Consider the following 13343-nt stretch of genomic DNA (forward strand, 5'->3'; position numbering starts at 1 on the left):
GTGGCGAGAGGAGGTGGAGAATTTTTCCTTGCATTCAGACTTGGAAAAATTGGTTTGGAAAGTTATTTTATCTCCCATTAATACTCCAGCTAGCAGTATAATTCGACTTCTGCAATACAGTTGACCTATTTCCTATTGTTCAGTTATTTCTCGTGCCTCTCTTGAACTGATTTTGTCTTTTCCATCTGGAAAGAGTTACTATAGCAGAACTGCACAAGTCTGACTTCTGAAACTAAATTACAGTGGTTCACAGTGTCGTGTAAAGATTGGCTTTGTATAGTGACAAAAAGTACCATCTAATGTCTTAGGTAGACCTTTGAATGACATCCTTTAATAATGAAAACAAAACCACTTCTCCCTAACAAGCATGGTTATTTTAATTTCTTTCCCGTCTTTGTTCTCAGGATGTTTTTGTGTATGAACAGAAACTGTTCCTTGACTGTTTGTACACACAACCACTTCTTTGGGCCTCTGCTGAATTAGAGCATATGTTAGCAGAAAAGGATAAAGGTTTCAATGAAAAAATAAGACTTGTCCTTGTGGCTCCTGAGAAAGACCTGCAAAAAATATAACCTGAGAAACTTAAGCAGTGCTGCCCATCTGAAACAATATATTTAAAAGATTTAACATTCTCTGCTCGGTTCTGTCAGGATCCCTTTGATTTTTTCAGTTCTGTGATTGTACAATTTGCCACTTTGCCTAGATTACTCTGCCTGCGGGGACCTATGGCTTAACTCCTGTCATTAGTGCCATCAAGTGGGTTTCCTATCCTGTTCTTTTGGCACCTACATGTGATTTTTCAGTAGACTTCCACAAAGAGGGATTAGCAGGGCAGTTTATAACACAGACAGCTTCATGGATTTGGACCATAGAAAGCTAATGTCCAGCTGGGGCTCAGGGAACTGGGGAACCTCAGGCAGAGGAACCTTGGAAGAGACATGAGGGGAGGTGAACTTGCTGCCCAACACACAGAGCTGGGCAGGGGTCCTGAGCTGGCTTACTTGGACAAGCCAGAATACCAGACAACTATAAATCCATCATCTACGTAATTTTGGAAGCATCACCGTGGTGTTTTGTTTGTGTGTGTTTTTTTTTAGGGGAAGGAAATGAGGGGGGAAAAAGAAGGTTCTATTGCTGTAATAAGTCTGTTAAGAAATGTGATGTCCATTGAGAATTCCGGGCTCTCATCCAAGCCTTCTCACATTTCTCATAATCTGTAAATGTGAGAAAGTTATTGCATGCATACTCCTTAGGGAAAGGTGCAAGAAGTAAGTTGTGTAGTATTGCATTGAGGCCTTATCCAAAATAGTGTGTAAACACTGAAAGATGCTAAAAATGAGAGCTGACCAGTGTTTCTGGGAGATCATGTTTAGGAGAAGCCTTTAAATATAGACTCTTTACCTTGTTTCTTGTGCAAATAGTCTAATGCAATTCTTGTCTCTCCCCCGTTCTGCGTTCCTTTTTCTCAATGTGTGTGCACACGGAATACCTTGTGGCATGGAGTGAATCTCTTCCCAATAGTGCTATCTTGGCTCCTGGATATCATGACGCATTGATGGGATGTGTGGTGGTGATGTATAGATGAAACGGTCTTTCTCCATCTGCGCCTTTTATCCTCTTTTCAAATCTCTTATCTACATAGCATACGAAATGTTTCAAGTCTTACTTCATCTAGCTGCTTCTCCTGTATGCCTCTCAAGCTTCAAGCCTGTTGGATTAGGTCTGGCTTATTTTAAATCTCTTAGGCTTTAGAGTGTTTGGGCAGTTCTGTCCAATTTTGTCTGTTGTTCTCAGACTAATTTTTTCCTTTAAAAAAATCCTTAAATAACTCCTTGTTTCTGTTTAATTCTTTTTAATCCTTTCTTTAGCCCCTTTGATCTCTCTACTATTCCAAATAAAACTAATTCAGATTTCTACTGGGATGCAGACTGCATTTTCATTCTCTCTGATTTCTTCTTAACCCATTTTTAAGCAACATGTCTGACTTCTTTATTTTTTTGTCTGTCATAGTTATTATATTTTGAATTCATAAAAGTGGATTTGTGTCTGTGTGTCTGGATACAACTTAATAATCTAAAGACCTAAACTTCAGTCTGTGACTGTCAATTCTCTCCTTCCTTTGTTTGCTGCCCTTTCTGCTTCCTTGGAGGACTGAAGTATAGCATAAAAACTTCTTCCCCTTCCATCCTTTTGTGTTGAGAAAGTCCTGGCAAGCATCTGAATTACTGAAATCTCCCAGGAGTCGTGCCCCAGTTGTCAGGCTCAGTTTTCTTTCTTATCTTCCTTTTTAATTTTTCCTAGATTTATTTTTATTTACACACACTGAGTGAAGCTAGAAGAGGCTGTTGTAATCTTGTAGTCTGACTTTCGACAGAATTCAAGCAGGAGCACCTTCTCCACCAGTATGCTGCTTCCCCTTGTACATCTCTAAAATAGTTGTATATTCTGTTCTGTATTCACAGAATGTGAATTGCATTAGTTCTCTTGATGTTTGCCTCAGCTTAGGTTTTTTCTTCTTTATAAAGATAATGACATTTCCCTTTCCTACCTACTTAATGTTTTCTTCGCTACCCCTGCTGGCGTTACCACTTTAGTCATGACTCATTCATTCACGTCTTTGTAGGTGCTGCCGTCATAATGTGTCTCTCTAGTGTAAATGAAACAACTCATTTACTATCAGACCTACTGGCAATTATTCAGAAGCCCCAGAAAAGAAATCCCTTGGTGCAGCCAGTCAGCTGCAGTCTGTTTCCTGTGTTGCAGCAAAACTGGCAGGAGTAACCACCTAGACCTCCCGTTTGCAGGGGAAAATTGATTTTATTAATCACTGGGAGAAGTAAGTAACCTGTGTATCTGTGATGCCAAACGAGGGTTTCTGACGTGGGCCCACCAACCCACGCATAGAACAGTGGTTCTGCAGACCATGTCCCTCCTTACGCTGCTTGCAGCCCTCCCAACCAAGTTCTGAAGTTCTCAAAATGCTGCAAGATCTGCCTTTTCCAGGGAGAAGATAAAGCCTCTGCATAATACTAGTCCTATCTCCTACCTCTACTACAGGCTGCATAGTTTTCTTCTTTCATAATTAGCCTCCTGATAGCACTTAAGAAATACTTGTAAGGAATGAAAGCCATACTTAGCAGTGTGTCTTTACTTACAGCTGTGTGTTGGTGAGATTAACTTGAGAAAGGTGAAGAGGAACTGCTGTGTCTGTATCTAGTGAAAACTTGTATTGGACATCATAGTGATATATTGCATTTAATTTCTGCAGTAATAACCTGTGACTCCAGCTGAGTGATGTATGAATTACATTGGTTACACTTGTGTTCCATAATTAATCAGTGTAACTTTTAAGAAGCATTACCTTAAGAACGTCACCCTGGCCCCACTACTCTCAAGATCCAAGCAAGGAAGGGTATTTAAAGGTGGTAGTGTTTTGGGAGTCTGTCTAAGACTGCCTGCAGTGACAGCCAGTTTGGTGCTGCCCAGGAACTGGTGGCCACGCAGAACCTCCATTGCTCTTCCCTCTTCTCGGCTGGAGTGTGTGAGTGTTCCCACAGAGGAGTGGTGGAGGGTTTTTGAGCTCTGCCAGCTTCTCTGTAGATAAGTAGAAATAAGTTTAGCATTTTTCTGTCTTGGGCAGTATGCCTGCTGTTTTCTTTAAATACCTCACTTAAAACTTTAAGGAGCGGAGGAAGAAGGTGGAATCGCTGGAGAAGTGAATGTACGTTTAATGGTTGGCAGTCCCTTTTAGTGACGATCAAAGGCAGGGCCTTTGCTTTGCGAGATGGGGAAATGGATCCTTTTTGCCATATGCTGAGAAATGGTGGTTACTTGCGTGTTCTTTTAGAATCCTTTTAGCAGCGAGAGGGTGGAGAATGAGGGACTAACAACAGTGAAGGTAGAAAAGAATATATATTTGTGGTTTTTCTTTTTTAAAGGAAGTTCAGTTTCCTTTCCATAGAAGTTCTGTAAACCAGGATATTGGTGTAGTTCTGTAAACAATCTCTAGGAAACAGGTGTGTGGGTAGGTGAGTTTGCAGCGTTCCTCCCATCTTTAGATAAACTTTGTAGAGCTTTCAGCGTGGGAGCACTGACCTGAATTGCAGGCTGACCGTTGAGCAGATACTGAACTTGAAGCAACAGCATTGACACAGGCTTCCGCCAAGGTGTTCTCCTCAGTGTAGGAAATGATGCTGAAAATATTTAATGTTCTGAAATGGCAGAGGCCAAAATAAATGTTTAAGTTCCTCTCCAAGGTAGCAGTTAAAAAAATAGCTCTGTGCTCTTGTGTGATCAAGTCCTTATCTCTGTTTGGCATTCAGTTGTATTTCTCTGTCTGAAACAACCCTGAAGAATATTCTTTCTTTTTCAGGTTCTCTTTTCAGTTGTCTTCATCTGGCTTTTCGAGGCTTTATATCATAGCTATTATCTTTTCATCTGTGAATACCTACAGTTCTTGGGGGTGTCTTTTATTGATTTGTTTGGTCATTTTGGATCTTCCCAACCATAATCATCTGGTGCTCGAAGAGTGAGAAGAAATGTGTATGTTGGGAAAGCATGTTGAAAGTATTTGAAAACCGATTTGTTTTAAAATGAAATTTAATCTTTTCAGATGTATCCTACTTCTCCTTGTAATCTACTTCAGCATGATCACAAGCATGTTTTTGAAGCTACACAGGAACAGTTTTACTACTTCTAGCTGTAGCTTAGATTATTGTACAGAACCAGAAACCAATACATGAAAATATTTTGCTTCTGAAGCTTGAGTAAAGCTTATTACGAGAGCTGCTCTTGCATGAGTGTGAGTCTACTTGTTTCCTTAACAGTGCTCTGAAGTTTTTGGAGAACTTCTGTGTGAAGGGGTGGTCTGAAAAGCTTATGCTACATCTGCTTGAATAGCTTGTTACTTTATATACTGTTTTAAAGCTTTGTTCAGGGGTAAATAAAATTATTTCCGTAGCTTGTTAAAAGAAGGTTGTTACTATCCCTTTTAAAAGCAGACTTTAGAGTTCCCCTGATTCAGCTCTGAAGCTCAGTGCAATTGAGTCTGCAGCAATTTTCTTTCGCTCAGATGTTGTCATGGGTATCTTCCTCCAACACGATCCAGAGGAGGAGGGAGAAGAGTGCTCTGAGAGTAGGAGTGAACGTGAAGCTGTATTGCTCGCCCGGCACTGCAGCTCTGACACGTCCGCGTGCTGGTGATTTGCTGCTGCTCATTCACCGGCCTGTCTGCGATTGGGTAGAAATACAAAGTGGCTTTGAACGGTACTGTTCCAGCCATGCCCAGAAATTCTTGCTGCTGGTAAGATGGAACTTAACATTCTTTCCAGGCAGTTCACCTAGTGGTGGTATTATTGTTTGGATTTTGTTAGAATAATGTGAATGGTATGTGGTGCATCAAGGAATGCCAACTTCCAAGATGAGTGCTTTTGCCCGGGTATTATATATCAGAGATGTCATTACACTGGTGCCGGTCAGGTTAATTAACTGTTGCTACTTGGTATTTCCAGTATATATGAAAAAAGAAGACTACTATTAAAAAGTCATATTTCTAAATACTGTTTAACTGATGCAAAACAAACATGTATTTTGTGGACAGCAAGGGACATACAAAAGTATACTTTATTCAACTTAGAGAAATAATTTAGAGTCCCGAGGGGTAGCTCTCTGTCCTGGCAAATCTGAATACTAATCTTTTTAGCTTGGTCTGGAGCTCAGCAGAAGCGTTTGGCTTGAATCGGATGAAGAAATGGATTGAATTTTCATATGTAAAAACTTTCTGCTCTTTGGTTTTCTTTTACAGTGGTTTAGAAATTGGGGAAAAGAAAGTTTGGCTCTAGTAAGCATTAGAATTATAATTGCTCTTTTACACAGACTTTTATGTCCATGTTAAATATGAGAAGTATACAGGAACTCATGGTGAAGGAGAAGTTTTAATAACAAATGTTGGGCAAAATAAATATTAGCACTGCTATTTGAGCGCTCCACAAATATTGGAAAATGAGTCATCTTTGTGTGGAAGGGAAATGCCTTCAAGAAGGGATCCAGGAACACAGTGTCTTACCCCTAGCCCATGGAGGAGGACTCTGACAATTCTGTATGTCAGATTTGAATCTCGGAAATAGCAGTCCTGTGCTTTGTTCATAGTACCTTAATCTTTTGTGCATCTATGCAGCAAACTGAGGGGGGTTTGTAGCTGTGAAGTAAGCATTCGTATTGTGAACCCAAATGCTAGAAACTGATATTCTTACTTGGGAGGCTGTGGAAAGTGAGAGCCAACTTGGGAGAGTTATTAAAGGTCATAGTTAAGTAACAATAAAACCTTTTCATGCTCTTTTTTCCTACTTTTTTTTTGTTTCCTTTCCCAGGCATCAATTTTGGACTTGCACTCTGGAGCTCTTTCGCTGGGGAAGCATTTTGTTAATCTGTACAGGTAAAATGGGACTGTGGCTTGCTGCCTCTCTCATTATCCAGGGTCATTGCCTTTTCAAAGTTTTCAAGCCCTGTGGGCTGGAGTTAGTAATGACAGACTGTTGAAGCTGGTTAGATTCGCCACAGCTCCTATGACCAGTTAAAAAGCTTTTGTGGCATGAAAACCGATCTTTTGTTGAACTGGGCTCTTTGAAAGCTACCATTACCTTTATTTTCAGAGGAGTTCTTGCACTAGTAAATAACTTTTTTCCACAGTTATAGTATCGTTTGTCAGCAGTGGAAGAAATCAAGTAGTGTGACCTCCTAAAAACTTGAATCCGTGCATTTATTTCATGATGTGGGAGGGTACTGTGGGGAATTCCATTATTAGTTGCTGTATCTTGATCCTTTAATCTTTTAACACTTAATCTTTGAGCAATGCTTTGGGAACACCATGCTCAAAAGCATTTGTAGGATTTCTTTGTATTGTATTTTCCTTTATTGATTGTGGGTGAAGCACAGATGGCAGTCTGATTCAGCAGCTCCTCTTTTAGACTGTTGTTTAATTTTTCAGGTACTTTGGGGACAAAATTCAAGACATCTTCACAGAAGAGGATTTTGCATTATATCGGTAAAAGATTTTTCAATAATTGCTGAATGAACCACAAAACGTAACTTTTATGGGTGTCTTTGTAGAGTGCAGGTTGGGAGGGAATTGTCCTTTGGATTCAGACACGCAATTGAATATGCAGCTCAAAATAGTAAATTCTGAGAATTAAGATGCCTTGATGAAAATAAGTAAAAGGACCTTTTGGGGGCTACCTGATAAATAACATCTGCTGCTTTGAACTGAGCTGCATTACCAATGTCAGGACAGTATTGGTGGTGTCAATGTAACCAGAGTGACGGCAGCACCACAAACTTCCCTTTCTGCGTACGGGGTTGATGCCAGCCCTGCAGACCTGCAAGCGAGGAGAGCTGCTTCATCCGAGGTCTGTGGTTATTTGCTGGAACATTAGAGCTGAGGTGAAAAATCCTGTTGCATTAACATTATCCAAGAGGTGTTGTGCTACATGATGAAGACAATCCTATGCTATTATTACTTTAGGAACTTGGGGTTTTTTGGAGGAAGTATAGCAAAACAGTAAAAATGGTGAAGTAGAAAGTGGAAGGATTTCAAATTACTAATATTCTGGCTAGAGCAGCAGAGCGTACTTTATCCCTAAGAAGCCAGAATATGAAATAGTGCTATAATGTGATCGCTTTGGCATCGAGTGCTTTTAGCTTTCCTGTAGACCTGCTCATATACTTAACGAAGACAACAAATGTAATGAGTTCCATGTGTCTGTGAAGGTGTGTGGCCAAAGTTTAGGAACAAGCGTTCTTTGTTGAATAGACACAATAAATCTTTAGTCACGCATTTCAGTTGCTTTCTCGTAAATTAAAATGTATCTGGCTTGAGCATTTTAACTCTTTTTGTATTTTTTTTCTTGCCTCTGTGAAAGAATATGACCTCCCTCTAGCGGTGGAAGTAGTATTAAGTAGCCAAATAGGTTTACTAATTTTATTAGTATAGTAATTTTATTTGTCTTAAAATATTGACCACTTAAAAATAGCTGTCGAATAGAAATAAACTTTAGGTACTGTTGCCTTCATAGATGAACTTCTTTCTGCCCCCAAAATCACAAAAGTGAGATGCTTTCTTGATTTTATTGAAATTTGAATGTATAAAGAAAATACATAGTCTCTGCCTCACCAAGATAGTGAGGAATATTTTGGAAACAGTCTTCATTTTCTTTTCCATTCTGTAGAAGATCAACGAGTCTGTAGAAATAGCATGAGTGTGTGGAGGGGGTGTCTTACTAAAGAATATTTCTGTTTTACATTAACAGAAATATTCAGCTTTTCAATAATTTTGATGAATTTCTGATCCTTACCCTGTGAGATGAGACAGCTGCTGGGCAATATCAATATTCCATTGGTATTTCATGCCAATTTAGGGGATGTTTCAGTCTGCCGGATACCAATCGAATACAAAATATGTTATTAATATGAACAGAAGCATTTAATGGCAGTGCTTTAACATGGACCTTATGTCCCTAATGAATGATTTTATGCTATCCTTGGGAGCACTTATCTTCATTACTTTCACTTACCTACCAAAGTCAGTTTAAAAATACACTCTTGAGAGAAATAACTAAATGTAATTCACGTTTAAGTATTACTGATTGCAACAATAACAAACCTGAGTAGGCATTCTGAGCCAGGAGGCTGGTTTCTAAACTGTCACTGTCAAAATTATGTTGCCTCAGAATCAATTACGGTTTCTACGCTGATGCTTTAACCACCATCTGCCAACCATATTACAGCAATTCCTCTTGTTTCACATAATAGATGCATCTTTTTTCCAGAAGAGAGACCTTTAAATCTGGATGCTTGGTATAAGGGTTGTGACTTCAGCAGAAAATGGCACTATCAAACATTTATTCAAAAAATCTTTACAACTTACTGGGTTAGAGACATAGAAAGAGCAGAGGAGGAGCTGATAGGTTGCTTTCTCCCTTTATTTGTTCTGCATGTGTGACTTCTGTTAAAACTTTCTGGCTGTAGAAGAGCATTGCTTTGCTTCTGCTGTCTCTGGTGCTTCTCGCTGGGAATGGTGCGGAGATGCTGACAAGTGGGCTGGAGAAGTTGTGTAGTTTTGCAGAGCTTTCAGTGTTCCTGTCATTGTACTCGAACAGCACTTTGCAGTGGCTACTAACAGGGCATTTTTTTGCTGGTCTGACAGAGCTTATATTTTACAGAAACTTTCTGTGGCACTTTTAGTCCATTTACTCTGTCCTTTATGCTGCTGCTGACACATTAAGCTGGCAACTTTGCCATCTAGTGAACATCCTTTCTCTTAAGCTGTATGTTCCTTAGACTTCTAACTACTTCATTGGCTTTTTTCTTCCTTATCACCCTGACCCCAAAATAGATTTCTGTAACTGCTTTTGTACAAGGTGGTCATACGCTCTTTTCAGGGGGTTCTGTTCTGCCTTTCCCTGAGTCTGGCTCGTGCGTTTTGATATTATCCAGTGACTCAGTGCAAATGTACAAGGGCTGCTGCTGACACATTCTGGGAGGGATTCATTCGTTGCTTATGCTGTTGACTGGGTGCTGTACTCGTATATTTATTGCCATAGCAGAGCTCTGTTTAGTGCATCTGAGCAGAGCCAGGGTACACCCTAAGCAGTTCGAATGATAGAATAGTTGCTGTGTTTATGAAAATGAATGCTTACGTTCTCCAGCATAAAGAAGTATTTTCTTTGTAGCTACAGGTCACCAGAGCTCTCCCAACAGTTTTTGATATATGGGGGACATGGAGGAAAAAGTATGAAGACTAAGTGGGCCAGGATCAAGAAGGGAGGGGAGGCTCCTGCCTGAAGCTCCTGCTGCTTCTGGGTGCATATGAGAACTGGCTGAGGGAACATTGTGGCTCTTACTGTACCAGATCCAAGGTAGTCAGAATTTCTGGGCTCATTCATTCCTTCCTTGATAGCACCTTCTATGCTGAAATTTGGCTTATCTTGTGCAATAACACGTTTGTCCGTGTTCTGCCAATATACTATATAGGCTGCATCTGGGATAGCAGGGAAGGGAATGGAAAAAACAACTTGCAGTCATGATATTGATAAACGTTGAAATGGCCAGGTCAGTGGAAAGCAGGCTATACAGAATAGTTTTTATAGGGTAAAAAGTGACTTTATGCTAGTTTTGAAGACAGCTACGTGCTGTATTTGGCATACGCTGGGCACAGAATGAGCTGAAGTACAGAGATGCGAGTGTTGAGGTATATGCTTTACAGGATTCTAGGCAACACTTTGCTCTCTAAAAGAAGTCATGCCTTTGCTCCTACTGCAAGGTAAACATTTGATTCCCATGTATAGTGTTTGATTTGCTATAGTAAAGAGGGACACGAGATACCTTATGGAGTTTGAAGCAGAGTTCATGTTTGCGCTGACGAGTTTGTCAACCTGTTGACTCCTGCAGTGGGGTAGATGTGACAATATGGAATGAAGGACAACCAAGATTATCACAAAGCACCCTGCAAAGCATGCCTCCTGCAGCATGCAGTTATCTCTGCCTTTGGCACCAAACTTGTAAATGGACGTTTTACACATTCTTACATCAGCTACAAGCTAAGGTCTCCGTGTCATTAGTTACAATAGTGCAATGCAACGTTTTCTAGCAAGATCAGTGTTCTGCACCCTAATTCCTCCCCACCCCCTACATTAAGCATTATGTTCTTTCATAGTTTATGTGGCTTTCTTAAACTTATTTGGAACTGCAGCCATTTACATATGACAAAAAGGAGAAGCCCTGGTTGTTATTCACACGCACTGAGAAACAGTCTTCCCTTGCATATCTTTCCACTTTGTTCTCTAGGTTATAGTGCCTGTGTATTTGATTTGACCAATGCCACATTATTATAACGTAGGTATTAAACACTGTCTGTGTGTAGAAATACTATCTATGTGTTGGATAGGAATTTCATGGAGTTTCTGTAGCTTTTTAGTAGTATGGTACCTACTCAAGCCAGAAGCAGCATTTAAGGACTCAAAGGTATTGCTCTTTGGAGCTTGTTTCTAGCAAATCTGTGCCATATGCGTTATTCAGACATCAGTGGAAATATGCAGTTTATTAATGACTGGTATGCCTTTTTTAGCTTTCCTCGTTGATTCTCTAAAATTGGGTTATTTATTGCTCTGCATTACAGTGCAATAAATGTGCATATTTGTAGGCAGAGTGTTTCAGTTTAATAGTATTAACTATAAACTGCTTCGCCATTTGTTGGAGGTGATACTTTGTGTATCAGGATAGTATTTCATGTGTAAAAACTTAAGAGTATCCACAGCATGCGAGGATATGGGGAGGCTGAGATGGCCTGTCACTCTTTGCTCCTTCATATATTTTATAAGTTTCTGTTGTACCTCTTACATTCAAGCCTGAACTTTGGGAATACCCAATTTACAGCAATGTAGATCACGTGTATTTTTTGTCGTGTGTATATTTTGGGGAAGAGAACAATCCAATCTTTAATATTTCCTTTCTGTGCCTATGATTTCTCTTTAGAAAGGTCATCCTGTGAAGAGCTTTTCTTATGCACAAAGCTTGCTGGAAAGGGGTCTTGTTTCCAGTGACCAGTACATGAGTAGGGTTACTTTGCTTGTTTTTTCCATGTTAGATTTGGAGGTAATTGAAATTAATAAATGGCTTTCTACTGACTTCAGCATGTGCAGGAATAGGCCCTAAAAATAATTTGGTTGTTCCCCAGTTCTCACATATGTCTGAGAGCACTGAAGGCAAACTAGAAGTGTCCTCTCCCCCAGAGAAGTAACTTTTTACTGACTTTGCAGCCTGCACTTCAAGCAAAGTTACTTTTGCTTTGTTATTTTCAACACTTTATTATAGGCAAGTTAACCCGTCTTGCTCATTGAGTTCTGCTGTCAGTATTCATTTGCCTATTGACCTCTTTTCTTGAAGGAGGGCTGTTGCTATAACCTTTCTCCCTGGACATGTGATATCGTGGTGTGTCTGTATTATGAGTTAGCGCAGCTGTGAGTACAAAGGGTAAATATCTGTTTTTTGAAGACCAATCCAAGATCCATTACAATCAGTGGGGCTTTTTCATAACTTACCATTTGTTTTGTTTCATTGAATGGCAAATTATTTATGTGTATAAAATTCATGTCAGCCTGCTATATATGCCATGAGTGTTTTGATTAAGTTTTTGAGTAATGCTGTGATACGCAGGATGACAGCTCACAGGGAAGCAAAAGGCAGGAACACACAAGTCAACTGAAGAAATGCAAGGTTGGCACCTCTTGTCACTTTGCGCACTTGAAGAGGCTTCAAGTGTTGCTTTTAATCACAGTAGCTGATAGTGGACAGGGAAACAAGAGGCAAGCAGTATTCTTCCACACCCCAAAACCGGTTACCTGGGTCAGATGAAGGCAGCTGCTTCCCTGAGACCAGGATAGGACCTAAAGTCATGCTTTTTGACCTGTCACCTCAACTGCTTCATTACTCTGTCTTCTTAGTCACTAATTCCCCTGTCTACTTGATCTATAAACAGGACAAACAAACTTATCTTCTGAAAAATGTGCTTATTTTCTCTTTGCAGCATACTTAAACTGTTGAGTTTATTTTCCTTTTCTTCTGATAACCTATTGGCTGGTCCAAACCATGTAGACTTTTGGTTGCTGTTTTTGCCAAGAAGACAAGGAAGAGTTGAGTAGAGCTTTGCTTCCTGCTTGGTTTGTAAAACCTGCAGTCTTGCCCAAAGCCATTGCATGTAGGTCTCAAAGAGGAGTGAGCCTTATAAACACCAAACAACAAATCTTAATAGAAAACTTTTAGAAGTGGAGAAGGAATCGGCCTGGAAGAGGAAGCAGTACTGCTTAGAAAGCAATGCAGCTACTGGAGATTTAAAGTTATGTCAAGACTCTGGCCTAACTACTTCAGCGTAGATGTATTCCAGCTGGCTGATGCAACTGGCCACCTGGTGTCAGAGCCAGGGAATATTCTGCTTTAGTATTTGTGGGTTAGGCTATTAATTCTTGTGTTGGGTTGTTTAGAGTGCCAGCTGCCCTCAGTTCATGACAAAGTGAAATCAGTAATTGCATCTAATGCTTTTTGGGAAACATAAGGCAGCCTCTGCTGAAGCCGTACTGCTTGGAAAGAAAACGGAGAAGGAGGATCAGGCTCTCACAGGCATGAGGGGGAGGACCTTTCCTGATGTCAGTTTTACAAACTCTACCACTGTGTAGCTCTCAACTTGAAACCTCAGTTTATACAGCCATGTAATTCCTGGAAATCTTAGCTCCAACTTCATTTAATGGCTTTGATATTTCACATGTAAAATAGCTTGAATTGACCCCTAAAGCTTA

The 13343-nt window shown here is 40.1% G+C and overlaps 1 protein-coding gene across 2 annotated transcripts in view; it reads left to right on the forward strand.

Annotated features, from left to right (window-relative positions):
• Positions 1-13343, forward strand: part of OGFOD3 (2-oxoglutarate and iron dependent oxygenase domain containing 3) — a 46942-nt gene that overhangs the window by 9888 nt on the left and 23711 nt on the right. The window contains exons 5-6 of one of the 2 annotated variants that reach the window (XM_075111069.1): positions 6369-6433; positions 6986-7042. The exons of the other annotated variant lie outside the window; for it this stretch is intronic. Coding sequence (XP_074967170.1) covers positions 6369-6433; positions 6986-7042 — 122 coding nt within the window. The remainder of the gene's footprint in view (positions 1-6368; positions 6434-6985; positions 7043-13343) is intronic. 2 annotated transcript variants of the gene reach the window in all.

The sequence above is a fragment of the Phalacrocorax aristotelis genome, chromosome 16, assembly GCF_949628215.1.
Source record: "Phalacrocorax aristotelis chromosome 16, bGulAri2.1, whole genome shotgun sequence".
In the NCBI taxonomy this organism is placed as follows: domain Eukaryota; kingdom Metazoa; phylum Chordata; class Aves; order Suliformes; family Phalacrocoracidae; genus Phalacrocorax; species Phalacrocorax aristotelis.